This window comes from Lissotriton vulgaris, chromosome 10 (assembly GCF_964263255.1).
Source record: "Lissotriton vulgaris chromosome 10, aLisVul1.2, whole genome shotgun sequence".
Classification (NCBI taxonomy): Eukaryota; Metazoa; Chordata; class Amphibia; order Caudata; family Salamandridae; genus Lissotriton; species Lissotriton vulgaris.
The window spans coordinates 163352290-163370899 of record NC_141698.1 but is presented as its reverse complement, the minus strand read 5'-3'; the positions used below and the strand labels follow the sequence as shown (position 1 = coordinate 163370899).

Here is an 18610-nt window from a genome sequence, read left to right as displayed (position 1 = left end):
GAGTTCAGCGAGAAAATTTACTATATCAACAATAGGTGCTTGAGTGGGATCCAAATTCCTCTCCAAGCACCAACGAAACCAGCGTTTCCAGATATTGTTGTATCTGTAGTGAGTTCCGGGTGCCCATGACTCTCTGAGGAGAGTAGAAGCTGATGACGAAAGTCCTGAGACTTCGTTAGATTGCCTGACACTCTCCAGGCAAGAAGGCTCAAACTCCCGGATAGGGTCATTAGGTGTGGATCTCCGTTTACGTCTGTAAGAAGATCCTTCAGGGAGGGAATGAGGAGTGGAATTTCGAAGGTAAGTTCCAGAACAGTGGGGAACCACGCTTGTGATGGCCAAAAGGGAGTTATCAGGACTAGAGAGGAACGGTCTTGCCTCACTTTCTGCAAGACTCTCTGGATCATTGCAAATGGGGGGAAAGGCATAAGCATTGATCCCTGACCAGGGTTGTAGGAAAGCGTTCACTGCTTGTGCGCCAGGATCTGGCATCCAGCTGAAGTAACGCTCTAGTTGGAAGGTGAGACGACTCGCAAATAGGTCTATCTCTAATGGACCCCAACAAGAATTTAATGAGTCGAAGACAGCAACGTTTAGTTTCCAATCGCTGTAGTCCGAAAGGAATCTGGAATTCCAATCGGCAAAAACGTTGGATTTCCCCGGGTAATATTCTGCTCTGAGGGTAATTTTGTGTTCTAAACAGAACATCCAGAGTTTCTTTGCTAGGTTCGAAAGGTCGGCAGACTTCGTACCTCCTAACCGATTGATGTAAGCTACTGCTGAAACATTGTCCATTTTCAGAACAACCGATCTCCCTTGAATTGAGTGTCTGAAACTCATAAGGGCGTATAGGCCAGCAGTAAGTTCTAGGAAATTGATGTGGTGAGATGACTCCTCCTGAGACCAGATACCACCCGTATTCTGGTCTAGGAAACAAGCACCCCAACCATGAAGGGAAGCGTCTGATTCTAGGATAAAATCCGGTTCTGATCCGAAAATTGCTTTCCCATTCCAGGCTTCCAGGTTCTCTAACCACCAGTTCAGTTCTACTTTGGCCTCTAAATCTAGGGTGACTCTGTCTTCGTACCAGAGACCGGATCTCAAGGCCTTTCCTTTTATCCTCTGTAAGGCCCGGTAATTCAGAGGACCTGGGAAGATTGCTTGGATGGAAGAAGATAAAAGACCTAGAAGTCTTGCTAGTTCCCTTAAAGGGATGTCTTCCTGTCTTAAAACATGACAAATCTCTTTCTTGATCTTTGAGATTTTTGAAGGAGGTAAAAGAAGAAGGCACTTGGAAGTGTCTAGAGTGAAACCTAGGAACTCCAGAGACTTGGAGGGGGTTAGAATAGACTTCTCTTTGTTGACAATAAAACCTAGACTTTCCAGCAGATTCATAACCATTTCTAGGTCGATGTGAATCTGTGGTAGGTCCTGGGACATTATTAAAATGTCGTCGAGGTAAATAATAAGACGAACACCTCATTCTCTTAGGAAAGAAGCTACTGCTCTCATTACCTTGGTAAAACACCAAGGGGCGGACGAAAGACCGAAGGGGAGAGCCCTGAACTGATAAAGATGATTTTTCCAAAGGAACTGTAGGTAAGGTTGATGTATTTCCGCCATTGGAATAGTGAAGTAGGCGTCCTTCAAATCTAGTTTGACTAGCCAGTCTCCTTTTTGAAGAAGGTCTCTCAGGAGATGTATCCCTTCCATTTTGAAATGCCTGTAAACGAGAAATTTGTTCAGGCCCTTCAAATTTATAACCGGTCTCCAACCTTTTCCTTTTTTCTCGACAAGAAACAAGGAGCTTATGAAGGTTAGAGAATCCATGGGGACTTCTAATATTGCTCCTTTTTGGAGCATAGAGGATATCTCTTCCTCTACTATTTTCTCCTTCTCCAATGAGATGGGAATATCCCTCGGGAAAGAGGTTTGAAAGGGGGTTTGAATGAAATCTATGAAGAAGACTGTTACTGTGGACAGAACCCAAGGGTCTCGAGTTATTTCCTCCCATTTTTTGGAAAAAAGTTTCAGTCTGCCTCCTACTTTTGGAGGGAAAGAAGGAGAGAGTAAAGGAAGGGAACTTACTTGGAGGGTTAGATGAGAAGGATGAGCGAGATCTTCCACCTCTTGCTCGATTTCCTCTTCCGCGGTTGAAGGTGTTGGAGTAATTGCTTTGGTATGAGCCTCTTCCGAAGGAACGTGATCTCTGGTAGGGCCTTTGGTTATAACGGCCGGAAGGGAGGCCCCTTCTTCCGGCCCTTCCAAAAATATTATTGTTAAATACTCTCCTCATATTCTTTTGGGCCTTATCGAGGGCAGTAAAAGTCGAGACGTACTTTCCTAAAGATCTTATAAGCTCTTCGCCAAAGAGTAGGCCCTTTGGATTCGAAGAGGGTTCCTTCTCGGCCATATCTGTGAGTTTAGGGTCTAGTTTAAAAAGGATGAGCCTACGCCTTTCAGCGTTGATACTAGTATTGGCATTACCTAGGAGAATGAGGGCTCTTTGACTCCAACCTCGTATTAGATCAGTATCGAGTTGGGTACCCTTAAGGTAGCATTCCTCAGCGGAGTCAAGAATTCTACTCAATGGACCAAGAACGTCTAATAGACGATCTTGGCACCCTTTAAATGCTTTTTCAAGACCTTTTCTGGGGTCGCGACCGAGTCTAAATAGGTATTTAATTAGTTCAGGATCTAAATTAGGAGCAAAGCATGCCTTCTCATCGATTGAGTGTCTTGAACATTCAGCCCTTAAAATATTCCTTGTTCCTCTTTCAAGAGGGAACCAAATCCATTTTTTGATGAATTTAGATACGTGGTCCTGAGGGGACCATTGTGTGGAGCGTGGGTGCTTTAAATTTAGGGGAGAAAACATCTCCTCTCCCAAGGGGTTTAGAATACTATCCTTGGATGTAGAGGGGGCTTCATCCTCTTGGTCAAAAATTCCAAAATCCCCGTCATCTAAATCCAGAATGTATTCGTCTGGGTCTAGGTCATCATCATTATCCGAGCCCTCCTGGAAGTTTTGAGCAGTTAGTGATAATGAGCCGCTAAGGGCGTCCAAGGTATTTGGGCCGTAAGAGGCACCCGAATTATGTGTGTCATAGAAGACATCTCTGTTATTTGAGGTGCGAAGACCATCCGAAAATTTTGTGGTGCTAGGACCACCAACAATATCAAAGGTGCTAGGACCTCCTGTGCTCACATGGGTCTCGGAAATAGTGTTACTTTTTTTAGTGCGTTTAGCACGAACCTTTTCACCATTCAAAACATCAGAAGTATCCTCTTGTGGAGGTATTGATCTCTTAAGGGGGGTAAATTGGGAAAAGGTTTCTCGAAGGCAGGATTTCATTTCTTCCTGGATCATAGACCGGAAATCCTCCCTATTAAAGCTAGGAATAGTAGCACTATTTCCTTCTGAATCTGAATCAGAAATGTTTTCCATAGTGCTTTACTTTTTTTTTTTTTATATGGGACTATTCACCCTTATTATATATATATATATATTTTTTGAATATATATAAAATTATGAAATGGAGGTAGGTGAGAAGGTATATGGCAAGTGCCTTTAAGCCCTTTTGTATATGAGGTAAATGGGAAATGCCTTTAAGTCCCTTTGTATATATGGGAAATGCCTTTAAGTCCCTTTGTATATATATTTTTATGTCTTTTTAGGCCAGGAACTATCTCTGCAGCGAAGGTAGCGAGGCTCCGTGAACGATAACAGCTGAGTCCCAACTGTCATGAGGTGAGGTGAGAGGAAAGTCCCTAGGCGAGACACTCACGAAGCGTGAGGTTCGCCAGTGAGCTTTCCTCTAATGGATCATGCCCGTCGCGAGTCGGCAGAGGAGCAGGCTCGGCGTGAGGAAGGTATGCCTTTTAAGCAGGCAGTTTGTTCCACACGGAGTCGGACTATCGGACTAGCTCCACGTGAGGCCGGAATCGGACTAGAAAGGTACTGCTTCCGGAGCGGATTGTCTCCGTGCTTGCCGAGATAGCATGTTGTAGCGCATGTGAAACGCGCATTATTTACTGTGAGGGTTTGAGAGGGGCGAAAGCGGAAACAGAAACCAATTAAGATGAGCGAGCGGAGATAAGTGGTTTCTCCGGTAAAACTATAAATCGGCAAAAGAATATTAACGAAGGTGCTCACGAGTGAAAAGGGGGGACAAAGTCAGCGCCTAAACGTAAAGGGGGGAGGGTAGGATCTCCGTAAATTGCAGATCCGGGGAGGTGGGAGGGGGGATTGAGGGAGTGTAGATAAACCTACATAAAGGTATGATAGAGAGAATACAACAGTCTAAAGCAGTGTGAAATACCTTAAACAAATTAAACCTCCCCAGAAAATAAGAACCATTACAATATTAGTTGACAATAGTGTTAAGATAAGGAGAAATATATGAGCTACTTATCTGCTTGGAGCCGCATTTAAAAGAGGCTTTTTGGTTGCTATGTATTGTCTATTACTTCATCTCAGTGTTCTTATTGGAACCTTTATATTGTGATGCGACTGGCTTGGATCTGCAATTAAAAGTCATTGCATAATGTATAATGTGAGCCTCCGTTCTTGTAATGAAATTCATGTATATCATCAAACGGTATACTACACAACATTGAAAACAACCGTTATAAAAAAGCACCTAAGAGCTTCGACAGGCGTTAACAGATATTCACTGTGGGGGGATTTAACAATAGATAAAGTGCTACCTTCTCCGCTGCTATAAAGTATTTAGAAATAGCTGGATGGATAGATTTTCTCCGAAGAGTTAGAAGACCCAGGCAACAAAATTAAGCATGATTCATATCCTGTTTTTTGGCACCACAATATGGACAACCTGGCAGATGCATAACTAATTGTGGGACATGTTCCTAGCTCTGGCACAGCCATGTCCACGTACTGACTTGTGCTTAATTTCATCACCTGCACCTGCCCTCAGCCATACACCCCAGCCTTCTGTCTTAGCCCATTTATTGCTTTAGGTTTAGGTCGGGCCAATACTATGTGCTTGTATAGGGAATACACATGTAACAGGGCCAGTGCTGCAGGCACACAGCGCCAATATATTTGAAACCTCGCTCATTGCAAAGTATGATTAGAAAAACCGTCTCCATTTTTTTTTATGAGTCTGCAACTCTGAACACTCCATTTCTGACATGAAAATGTTTAATTCAGTAAGTGGTACTGGTTGTCAAATGGTCCTCAGCCACCACTGCTTCAGACCAGACTTCCCAACTGATAGTACAATCGGTCTCCAACACAGTGAAACTCGTGGCACAAACCCAACAATTACATCCTCACGCTCTCTTTATGTTTTTTTGAGGTGGGTGGAGGTTGGGAGGATTGGAAATAAAATGTTATTATTATTCTTCACTTCACCAGAGAAATAGGAAGGCAGTAAATTATCCCTAACATATTAAAGTAAGAAGGAAAGCAGATTCCTCTTAGCAAATTGTATTATATTTTTAAGGAATTTACAATATTTAAAGGTTGCAGGCACTCAAGAACCCTACACCTGATTTTTTTGCTTTTCTCAAGAGATTACAAAAAATACATTAACTTTGCTTGCAAGTAGAAGTCTGAGAAAGAAGTTTATTTTCGTAATGCAACTGAAAACATATGCTATTGCGGGAACCCGATTAGCGCACTATTTTTTTAATACTTTATTTTGGTGGAAATATGTCTGCTGAGAGCCGTGTCTTTATTTTTAACAGCGCTGAGAAATGCTGGCTTTCGAAATGGCAGCGTGGGAAACCGGCCGTCGGCCCCATTCAGAAGCAATGTCTATCAACCCACTGAGATGGCGGTGGTCTTGAACGGTGGCACTGTAAGTATGAAAATGTCCTTACCCCTTCTTGTACAAGGCGGGGCCCCTAGGGCGCTAGAGAATGCGCTGCCTGCTACGTAGCTTTTCATTGGAACCTTTTGTAATCGATTGATATTCATTATGCTGTTGTGTTTGACTAGGTAACCCGCTTGGCTGTGGTTGCTTGTGCAGTTTTTGATTTTCCTTTACACTGGGGCCGCTTGAAAATCTCAGAATGTCTAATTGGGGCAGTAACAACACAAATCCAAATTCTTAGATGTTTAGAAGTTCTGCATTTGCTATTAAAGCATCCACAAAGTTTTCCACTGACGTATTCACAGGTAAAACTTGAGCAAATACATTTGCGGAAAATAACCTGGAATTTGGCAATAACGTGGAAACCAGTGCAGAAACATAATTTCCACGGAAATTCCAAATTCGAGAGGAAAAGTTGCAATAAAGCGGTAATTCCAAATCCAGAAATGACCGATCGTCTAAGTATTGGTAATTTTGTGTACAGAATTAGTGATCCTGTATTCCATTTTAATGAGCGCCAAAATAGTTGACCTCTGAAACCTCTGCTTGAAAAAGAAACAAATTTGCTTCTTTAAGTTTCCTCCCACATTTGCAGGAACAGATTGACTTTTGGAAGTATTCTCGTAGACTCACAGGGCTGCTTTTGGAAAGTTACTGGGTATATTTCCAAGATTCATTCTGCTTCCTAAAAAGTACACATTTAGATTTCCAACCATGTGCAGAATCGGCATTAACAAATCATGAAGAAATGTGCATTTACACATTTGTTTCTTTTCTCAGCAGGGAAAGTATCTTTCACTGTGGTGAAACCCCTCGGCCTACATCCCTACTAAACATGGGGTGTTGTGCCTCATTTCCTACCATGGAAAGTCCATTACGCCTGCTTCAGTGGGGGTAGATTTACATCCATTTTCAGGGTCGGAAACCACCCTGCGCTCAAATGAATTTTGCTTGGCCACACTTCCTGTAATGCCCCCTTTCCCATCCCTTAATCCTCTATCCTGTACAACAAGGTAACATCTGTCTTTCTAACAGGTTTTCTATTGTTGTAAGTTCATTTTATGCTTCATAAATTCCACATCTCCTGTTCAGACAATCAGGAAGTGGACTTTTGAATTGAAAAATGATTTTTAAATGCACCTAAGCTACATGTAAGTGTGAAAACCCTAACCCATCGTGAATGTGGTACTAAATAGTGCTTTCTGCATGTGGATTGCATTTTAATCATTTGCAAATACTAATTTATGTTGAAGGGTTGGCGTTTGTCATAGCTTTTCCCTATTCCGTAATAAACTGACCAACAGAAATATACCATAGCATGGGGCCAGCGGATCGTTAGCCGAATGGAAAAAGAGTCAAGTGACTGTCTTTTACCATTTCGTCTACTTTTGTGTTTTTGTGTGGTTTGACATGTTGTATTAAAACATTTCTGTGAAGTTTTGCCGCCTAAATCGCGGTTTCCTTCTACAATGCATTGTGTTTGTCCTTCACTCGAAGGCTCAAAATATATTGTCAAGAAAGGAACTGCCCATGACATTTCAATGCATATGTACATAGTTCAACGTCACCCATCAGCTAGCACACACTCTCATTCAGGTATGTGTTGCTCACATGTCATTTCTACCCCCGAACTGTCATGTTGATGATTGACTGAAAAAGGTAGTGGTATGAGTCTTTGTTAGAGTTGGTTAACTTCACACATAGAACCTTTGTGGAGTAAACATGAAAGTTTATGGTGGTGTAAGGCTACGGTGACATTCATTTGTAGCAATAAGAAGTGACGGGTATCTATACTGACCCTTTACTACATACTGTTGAATACTTTCCAGTAATCTGTGCAGTATTAATCTCAGCAAGATATTTATTTCATGGCTGTAAAGCTTTGACAAGGCATTTTGTATCAACAGTGCTTGAAATACCTAACAGGTCACTAGCAAAACTACACATAGTTTTGTCGTGGCAGCAAATGACAATGTCTTTGGATGATATGCTTCAATCCTTTTGACATGAATATTTATCACAATGCATTGAAGTTGCATCCTTGGAAGATCTAACTTGGATGTTGAACTAGTCAATTTTGTGATCACTTTGCGGGATCATCTAGGGTTATTTGACACAAAAGCTTTTAGCATCTGTTGTGACTTTGCAAAGTAGCAAGGTATTGTTGTGTGATGGTATGTGATCTCTGATAAATCTGTCAGTTTGACTGATCCTTGATGTCATAGAAGCGAGAGGACAAATACATTTTATTTATTGCCTGTATCAACAGTCCAGACCTTGGGCAAGTCCATTCAGTGTTTATGTATCCAATATTAGTCTTGCCCCTTATACCCACAGCAATTTCCTGTTCAATGCTACATTTTCTTTGAAACCCATTGATGAACATGCGCTCTTGAAAAGCAGTACTAATCTGCATAATCAAAATCATAGCTTCTCCTATTTTTCAGTGCCATTTATGGAACATTACTTTTAGCAGCAAAGGCCGTCTACAGTGGATGTATCTTTATCAAATAGGTTTTAAGCACCTTCCGTCAGAGAGAATCATTTGCAGTACTGCCACATCTGGACCCTGCAAACACCAAGGCTTGTCTGAACTCCATGTGCCACATTCCTAGAAAGACACCTAACATAACTGGAAGCCAGCTTCACTCCCTCAGGTGTATGCCTGGAGGCCTGCAGGGACAGTGTGTTTTTTTTTAGGATAAGCTGACTGTACTCCTAGCTTCATAGTCATTTGCCTGAAATTTAAAACAAGTTCACACTCACGTGAACACATTTCAGAAAGAAATTACAATTCAGCATGTCCGTTTTGGATAAATTTTTGCCTAATTGTCCTCAGGTTCTGCTTACAAATATGTCTTACTTCCTGATGTGCGCATCTAATATTTAAGCAAAGATTCACTTACAGCACAGAAGCAAAAGCATTCTGTGGCCATATCTAAAAGTTTATTTAAGCAAAGGATAGGAAACATGCGGCAAGGCAGAAATGGAAAAAGTAACCACAAGAGTGAGTTAAAGAGAAAGCATGTGCAGGATGGTGGAAGAATGAGGTATGAGCTGGAATCAAGACTATAGCCTTGACATTTGGCAGAGGCAGCGGTCAGCTACTAGGAATATCTTTGGGCACCTGCGCCATTTTTTATTTTACTTTTTATTTGCAAGTCCTTGAATGTAAGATGTCCAACCAGAAGAGATGGATAGCAAGTAATAAGCTGATAAAGCTGAAAATCTGACACTACCATGAAGATGGGATGCAAATTTTGTACAAGCAAATCCAAACCTTAGACAGTACGATGTGAGCGTATGCAGCCAGCAGACTGTACCTGTCTCCCCGTCCTGTAGCCCACAACACTGCTCTTTGTAGCACATCTTGCTGAAGGAGCTCCATTTTCGGTCTAGTTGTTAACCTGTGGAAGCGCTGGGTAGAGCATGTCTATGCGGGAAAGACGTACAAGCAATTGAAATCATGCTGTTTTCTGGTGGAAAACAGTTGCCTCCACTAAAAAAGTTCTTGCTACTGTGATGTCCGAGCCAGCGTTAAAGAACCAGGCGTGCTCGTGCAGTATCAGTGAGGCATTTTGTAGAAACTTTCAGAGTGCTACAGACACATCTTTCGAAATTGGCTATAGAAAGCTGTTGGGCCATGGAACAAGTCAACGTAACCTTCATTTTCAGTAGCGTCTCCTGTTAGTTTAAAATATGTATTGTTTCGAAAAACGTCAATGAGACTTGTAAAGACAGAGAAATAGTGTAGACTAGTGGTTTCTGTGAAGACAAACATGTCATTCATATCGGTGTAGTGGCTGATTAGGTGGACTGTGTCTATACCCTTATACCTTGGTATGCACCATTATTATAAGGAATCTTCTGTATTTACAAGTATTTATGAGCGCGCCAGCAGCAAAATGATGAACCATGATTTATTTCTGTTTTCCCCATCTTAGAAGAATCATAGGGCATTTATAGGACATGTCCCAATGTAAAAATCCATATTTGTTCATTGCTACCAGAGGGGTAGAAGTTTCCAACCTAATTGGAACCTATTTTGTATAAAATGGTATCCTCTTAGTAAAGACAAGGAAACGAGCATCTCTAAGACCTAACAGAGAAAAAGTTAGCTCTGTATTAGAAGAGAAGAGACAGCATTACCAGCAATAACAATCAATATTTGCTCTTCTTTGTAAATATTCCAGTTTTATTAGGGTGGGAGGAAAATGACTTTTCCTCAAGCCCAAACAGCATGTTTCTTCTATGGCTCCTTGCTACAACAATCTCTTTCAACATAATTGGGAGATATTGGGACAGTATATTTACTTGAATGTAGACATGTCTAACAGAGATGGCCAGGCTGCTTTATCATGCCTTTCTTTCAAAACATTCTTACACGTTTTAGGGATGTCACAGTTTATATTTTAGAATTGTCATTCATTGCTTGTCTGTAGCCGTGCAAAGTGTCATACACAAAGCTGTCCACTAAAATAATCACAGTCAAAGACCTTGCATTTATCAGTGGTCCCACAAAGAACATTGGTTGACCTTTGGTGGAGCATGCAGAATGGCTGTTTCCAGTGTGGATGGAGATTGGTGGAGATCTTTTGAAAGTAATATACTCATGAACATCTGAAGAACAACAGAAATCTTGAGAAAATCAAGAAGTAGTTAACAAATGTATTGAATGATTTAGATCCCTGTTTTTGCATGTAATAGATCTTCAGCATGCCTGCATCGATGGCCATGCAATTAACACAGACCAGCGTATTTTTAGCTACAAACCAAAGGGGGATGTGGGAGCTAAGTTAAGTGCTGGAGAAATAAAAGGTTTCTGTCTCACATCTCTGCTTACAATGCATGTCTGTCCTCTACATTTCCTTCCTTTTCAACCATCAACATAAAATATAGTCTAATGAGAGTTTCCATTAGGCAGCATCAATAGGGGAAAAAGTGTACCAAAGACGTAATGTCCTTGGGCGATCACCAACACTGTGAGGGTTCTCTAGGAAGACAGGAGGGAATCTTATTTATCATATGACATGTAGTATTACTGTAGAATCATATCTCTGTGCTGTTAGATGCCTAAAGTATTGTACGCTAACAATGATGAACAGTAGAGTTTCTGGTTATGGACTTGTTATATCCTTATTTTCAGATCCCAACTGCTCCACCAAGTTACATTGGAAGACCCCACTGGTGAAAATCAATAGATTCCAGGGAATAAGTGTCTTTACCACAGATTTTATTCACTGGTACTGTCTATGAAAGGGAGAATCTATAACTGACAAAGATGCAAAACGTCCTGAAGCTTTGGAAGTCATAAACAATAGGATCTTCTGTAAATGTGAACACTGTTGAAATGATAAGCTAACCACAAGAGGCTAATGTTGTAGTAACTCAAATCTGAATTACATTTGAATTGTATTATACTCACTTTCAAATGGACAAGTATATCCCGCTGTATCTGTAACCTACATTGTGCCAGAAAAGTCAATATTTTTGGTATTTAAATCAAAACACACTGTGTTACATAACGTTAATTTGACACTACGGTCTGCAAGTAGGCAGGGTTTGTGGTGTATGGTTAGCAATATTATTCTTAACTGGAGAAGTACCTTGATTACATACATTATTACTCGGGTTGACACCCTTTGTTCAAACCATACCCAAACAAGGTTATAGATAGTGAAGTGCCCCCAGACAGGAACACTGTAGAGGTGCTCCCCTTCACGAGAACAAATATTTACCTAGACCAGAAGACTCCATAGGCCCATCAGGGCCAGCCGTTACCACTACCTGCAACAAATTAGCCAAACCTAAACTGGATTGGTCACACAGGAGAGGGGGGAAACTGTTACACTTGTGTGCGGCATTTAGTTGTGCAGAGCTGTAACAATCCATTGACGGTTAAGCAAAGCAATATGGCAAACTGAGCACTCGTCCTCATATAAAGGATTATATAACCACCAGGATTGGTGAAAAGACCCCCCACCTGGCATACTTTGTGCAATGCATGTTTTGAAATTGCAGTCAATTTCAAAACGATTTCAAGAGATGGAGGTAGATAACCTACTTCTAGTCTAATGCAGAGTGAATGTGGAGGCAACACTGAGGTTTATGATGCCGAGGTATTGGAGTTTGTGGGTGAACAATCTTGGTGTTCTATGCGTAAAGCATGGGCCCAGTCAACATTTTGTTTATGCCATACCACAGATTGGGATAGCCAGAGATCATCTTATGTAACCATGTACGCTTGAAGGACCTTTCTCCTAAGCATCATTGGCACAGCTAGTTTACTCTCAATGGTGCAGATAGGCATTTTAGTGATTTGGGTGATGGAGGAGGGGTTATAAGACTAGCAGACATTTTCTCTCAAGTTCATTCTTTTACCTTGGTCACCTACATTTTCAGCAAACCATTCCACCTGTTCTTTAACATTGAATGCATATAATTTTCATAACACCCTCATTGTTTGACACCTTTTCTACTGTCTCTGTGCTCATGATCATGTAACATAGACAATGTATGCGCAAAAAAGTGGGGAATGTATGTAAATGAAAGATATTATTTGATCATTTGTTAAAGCTACATGTGTTCTAGTTGGTAATCATTTCAATGATGTAACAAGGTGTACTGAAAAGTGCATAAAATGAAAGAATTTATATCACATCACCACAAAAAGAGTATCACAAACCACAAATGTTGTTATGGGTATTTCTCAAAGTCATAGCTAACCCTTGCTCTTGCTATTGGGTCCAATCTAAAAGCAGTAATTCTCCTGTATTGTTTCAATATTCACATAGCTCGAACATTCTATAGTCTTTGCACCTTAAAAAGCAAGTATTGCCACCTCCAATAGGTCTGGTGTCATCTGCCAGGCTTTTGGCTTTGTCAATGATTATTTGGGGATTTTTTTTTCAAACCTTTATTATTGGGGAAGGTGCTAGGACCTGGCCATTCTAAAAAAAACTGTGCCCGGAAGCAAACATTTATTTGGTCTCTAAAAGCACTCATTGCCATAGTAATGGAAGGGCAGAATGTCGTCCCTAAAAGTGAAGTTTGCCAATGTCTGTAGGGGATTGACTCTTTGCACCATGCTGTGCGCTTTAGAGGGCGGAAATAAAATGTCAATGATACAATAAGAGACCAGTAGATGAAAAGGGCTGGCTGAAGGCCCTATAAGTAAGTATAAGATATATCTAATATTAGCAAAATCAAAAGGTCTTGGTTAATGCCCCCCCATAACACCAGACCTTATAAGGTTTTTATGGGGACTGGCTTGCTTGGTATTTTGAAACAGTGTCCAGAAGTCTCCCTAGCCAGACTACAAGTTCAAAAGTTGTGGCAATAGTGATTAAGATCAAGGGTTCGGGCAAGGATGATGGCAAGGGAGACCCAGTTGTCTTCTACCTGGTGTATGATTGCACCTTACATGAAATATCTCCTTCTTGAGAACCGAAGTGGAAACTAAGGTTAGAGATTGAATAAATCAGATCGAGGTAGCAAAAGACCAGGTATTAAAATTGCCATCGAGTCACTGCAGGACACCCAACGTTTAGTCCAGATGTCCAGTTCACTGCAACCAGCATAACAATGTGTGGATCCCCTGAACTCTCAGCAGAGAGTCAAAGGATGACCGCTATTCAAACCTGGGCTGGCCTCTCACATCTGCTTGCAGGGTTTGTCATCAGCTGTGGTGCTCTTTCATGTTTGCTCTTAGAATAGGACATAAAATTCACCCTTGTGCAAAGCTGGTGATTTTTCAGCAATCTTTCTATAAATAGCTCCCCAGCTATCTCTAGAAAATGTCATCTTCCAAATCTTATGGCCATTAACTGAGTTTGCAGGTTTGGAAAAAAAGTGACCTCCCCAGCCAGGTCATTACAAACATTATCTTCAGTCCTGAACTTTTCATTGATACACATCATTGGTTTCAGGTGTGGTAGTCAATTTTTTTTAATGGAAGTAAAACAATACTAGAACTCACAATGCATTAGGCTATCACACCCAAGTCAAGGACTGGAAACAGTGTTCATAATGACCTGGAAGTAGGTGGTCTCTTTATTTGGAAACTTGATCTCATATTTGACATGGTCATCAATGTTTTTCATGATGCTATCCAATACTACCACATTAAAAGCAATGCATCCTCTCACTCACTAAATGAAGTCCCACATAGATCCAGGCCGGCTGGATTCATCTCAGGTTTTGGAATAGCCAGGTATGAAAATTGTTCATACGATAAATCCAACCAGACTTGGACCTGTCCTTCCTAATCCACATTGGATTGCCCTGAAGTAGACCCTGATGCTTCCCATGACAGAGTTGAGCTGAATAGGAGTGTGAAGGCAGATATGTTTTCTGTTACTACAACTTTCAAGCTGCCAACATTCTCTAACCAAGTTGACAAGGGTATTGACGGTTTAAGCAGCATTCAGTGCAGGCTCTGCTATTAACCAGAACAGAGTAAAATATACTCTAGGAACATTCACTTTTCTTAAGTGTTTTCCCAAAACATAGGTGTTATGAGCACAAGTGGTGCATCTTACCAGCAACACATTTATGAAAAAAGTTAATCTCTGGCAAAAGAAAACTTCACAAATCTCCTTCGGAGAGAAATATCAATTAATTTATAATACCTAATTATTAATTCACCTTAAACACCTGTATGGTACACATTGAACTGTTAAGTGGTTCTATTGTTTTTGAGGCATCTGAAGGTTCTGCACTTTACTGTAAGAGAACTTGTGGTTTTCATTACATGTACTAATGTATGATGTTTTCATTTATGAAGGATATACTACTAAATATATAGCTTTTTGTAGAGGTAATGCTGCAATAATGTGTGTCAATACCTGGAACAGATTGCACTTCTGTTGTCACTGAATGATGTAAATACTTGACATGTATTTGAAGAAAGGGAGGTAGACGTTTGACGTCCCTAGCATTTCTATGCAATTACATATTGACAAGCTGATTTGATTTGCAGTTGCTGTTATATCCTCTGGAAATATGGAGAACCAGTCCCAAAAATGTACATGAAGTAGTTGGAGGCGGGACATGTAGTTAGGGATGGTAGGGGGAATAGGAGGTTGTGCATTATAAGCCAATATCCTTTGATCACAGGATCAACTAGCACAAAAAAAGGTAAAATTCATCTCCCAATATAACGATACATAGTTTAATAAACATTTCTGTCAACAAAACACCTGTGGCAAAGGGTTCAAGGAGATCATACGCCACTAACATATATTACAATCTGTAAAATAATACATGGTGCTTTCCTAAAAATCACAGAACGTGGTTTTCAAAATATTTTTTTATAATCTTTATGGCAGCAATACATAGTTTCAACCTACTTCTTCCTCGTGGTCTTTCCTCGAATAGGTATTTTTATGCAAATGGCACCTCTATACCTATAAAACACTGGCAACTTTGTTCATATATAAAATCATAAAAAGCAGCATGGGCGTGGTGTTCTCTTAATGTGACCTTTCATCCAAGTAATCATAGTCACCAGTCTTTTCAACCGCTGTTTGCCCTACCCTATGCATCTGGAAATGGAATGGAATTATCCAATATGCCATTTCTCCTGTACAAATATCCTGCACTTTCGTCAATTGCATGGAGCCTAGTGAGTAGGTTTCCCTAAAGCGTCTGCACGTAAAATGCGCTCATCTCATCATTGTAGTGAAATAATGTTGAATTAGTGTGAATAGGAAAAATAGATGAAAAGTAAATGTGAAAATCAGAAACACATGCCTCAAAACTACAGCTCCAAAAAGGGCTTCTACTAAAATATCTATCATGCATGAATATCTCTCTACAAATGTTGAAATGCAATTAAATTCACTCTCCGTTATGTCCCCCAAATATTTTAGGGCTAGATTCGCAATGGGAAATAAATATCCCATTTGTTCACTATCTGTGAAGTGAGTTTGGGTCTGTGCAGGAGCGTAACACTAGTATAATGTTTAGGAGCTAAATATTTATGTATTGTAGAAGTTTTGGTAGTGCAGTTTTTTTGAGCCTGTGTTTTTGTAGTTGATGTAGTTTATGTCTGTTTTCACATGGAACCAAGCTGAACTGCTTCCACTACCAAGTAGGGTTCACGCTGAAATTATATTGACTGCTATACAGTGACTTTCAGAGTTCAGCCAAAATCTGTTGGTTTAATTTGTTGGTATTTTGATGTAAATAGATTTTATTATGAAAAAGATCCTAGCAATACAATCTGTAGTGATAGAGTGGCAATATAATATAACCCCTTTGTAAATGTCTGCAGAGCAAGTATGAAGAGTAGTTGTTTTCCTCTTTGCCAAAACGAATTTATAATATTACATCATGTACTACCATGTTTTAAAGAATAAGGCACTTTAAGGTACTCTGTTGTACAATGAAGACAGATTTTTCTTTCATCAGTATAATCTAATATAGATCATCTTTGATTAAGCATTGCATACGTTGAAGCACAATTGTTACTATATTGTTTTCCAGTAATCATTCAACCGGAAATGCTGTGAAAGCTACAGTGCCCCTTTCCAAGGCTGACATATAAATTTACTCATTCAGCAAAATAAATGTTTAATTGAAAAAACAATTTAGTATGGGTCAATTGAAAGAAATTTAGAGCCTGTACTAATATTTCTGATATTATAAGTGAAGTGATGGTCCTGCACACTTAACTCTGAGTTTCTGGGCCCATTACACCCCCACCCCAAGTACAAGCAGAATCTTTGCTGCTTATGATGGTGTGTGTATTGGCCCCTCATTCTGGTGGCAATCTTTGCAACGGCCTACACTTATCAGTTGTATGTCAAAATTTCGAATACAAAAATATTATCCTACAAAAATGTTGTTACCAGAATATTGACTACCACAATACTGTGAAGGTAAGTATATGTAGGAAAGCATAGATTTTCTCTTCATGAATCCACATCACCAATCCTTGAAATACGTAAAACTATCCTTTCCTAAATAACTTACTTTCGCAATATTCACAGTATTCTAGATACACATATTCTGTAGGACAATATGTAAATCATAATATTCTCATAGAACACCTTCTAACATTGCTCTAAAACCAGGCCAGAAGGGATCTCAATAGCCAATTTTGAGTAATACCGTGTTGCACCCTTATGCACACAAAGTTGTAAGTAACGTAATCAGCTTATACACATGCTCATACTTGTTATTGCAGTCGTCATATGTTTTTGGGGTTCCTAGTTCAATGACCTTCATTATTTAGACATTTCACCTGTGTCCCCTCTGAAAATGTCATGTCAACTGAAAGGGAGCATTGTAGCTTTCAGAAAGAGGTCTAATTTCATACCATCTTGACAAAATTAATTAATGGTAACGTTGTTAAAAAGGGTCAGAATTAAAACTAGTTTTGAATGTATGGTTTATTTATTGTATGTATTTTTATAATGTATTTTTTCCTCCTGGGGTGCATCCTGATATCCGAAAAGTAGAATTGAATGAATTTCAAGACAATCACTATGTACTATAATTGCTGTATATAAGAATTGAGACTGAAAAAGGCTGTCATGCATGGGCAGATATGTTTTATTTTCAAAATGCTGTTCTCAAGAAAATAAAGGTTCTACTATTTACTTACTATGTTTGTGGCAACTGTCTTACTTAAACAGAAGATTATGATACGCTATGTGATGGCATATAACATAACATTTTCTTGTACACTGTACATGCCATTATTGGCTCATGGGCATAACGCAGGCCCCTGCGGTAGATGGTAGATCCCAACCCTTCAGGTGCCCCTCAACCCCTCGGGGGCCCATTTAGCCAAAAAACAATTATTGTCTGTGAGATATGGGAGACTAAATGGCCCCTCGTCACATTCTCTGGAAAAGGACCATCATTTTGTGTTATACCACTGTATTGAATAACAAGAGATCCATCTCAAGATCAGAAGTTCTTGGTGCTCGCTTCAAAAACAAGGGGTTTTTCAATAGCTACACAAAACAAAATATTACAAGGACGTATACTGCTTTAACATTATGTCGATGATTGACACATGGGCTTTTTTACCTGTGATCACGAGTGAGGGTAGGAACTGCCTAGCCATATTTCTCTACAGTGAAGCTTGTCTGGGCATATGAAGACTTTGCTTACTCCCACAGGAACCAAGGTGATGTGGAGTTCCACTGCATGGGTGAGTGGAGAATTCCAAGCAGCTTAGTCAGGCAAAGCAGAGTATACAATGAGAATCTCCTCCTACAATTAAGGTTCACCTCCATTGTTGTATTAGCGTAATATCCTACAATGTGTTTGTGGATAAAGGTAACATACCGAGTTTATGGAATTACAAAATGGTGATGTCTTCAAGTGTTCATTAGTTGAATCATATGGCCTTTGAAGGTATCACTGTTCCAGCACCATAGATCCTGAACAAAGCTTTATAAATTTCCATAATAAGGATGTAATTTATGATGACTATATTCATGTGTCATTCTGTGTCATTCTGTGTGTATTTTGTTACACCTTCTCTCCATCCACCACTTTAACAATCATCCTTAACATTCTGAACCACTCAATTAAGAATTCATTCTCTTATATCAAAGGTTTATTAATTTCACCCAATTAGGCAAATTGCAATCTTTTTAGCTTACTTAATCCTACGAGGTGGGTGTTTAATTATGTGAGATGGTAGACATCCCTTCTGTTTGGTGAATCAGTTGAGCAAACGCTCCTTTAACTAGGGCATATCTGGCAATTTGGCGGGTGAAGGTTAATGGAGCTCCTTTGAAACATCC

At 40.0% G+C, this 18610-nt stretch overlaps 1 protein-coding gene across 2 annotated transcripts in view; it reads left to right on the top strand.

The window, feature by feature from the left end:
- Positions 1-18610, top strand: part of GPRC5B (G protein-coupled receptor class C group 5 member B) — a 183795-nt gene that overhangs the window by 96405 nt on the left and 68780 nt on the right. The window contains exons 3-4 of one of the 2 annotated variants that reach the window (XM_086940792.1): positions 5716-5828; positions 10990-12464. In XM_086940792.1, the coding sequence (XP_086796918.1) occupies positions 5716-5828; positions 10990-11034 (158 nt within the window). In that variant the 3' untranslated portion in view covers positions 11035-12464. Of the gene's footprint in view, positions 1-5715; positions 5829-10989; positions 12465-18610 lie in introns of those variants that run through there. The other variant, XM_086940791.1, reaches the window with a different exon arrangement.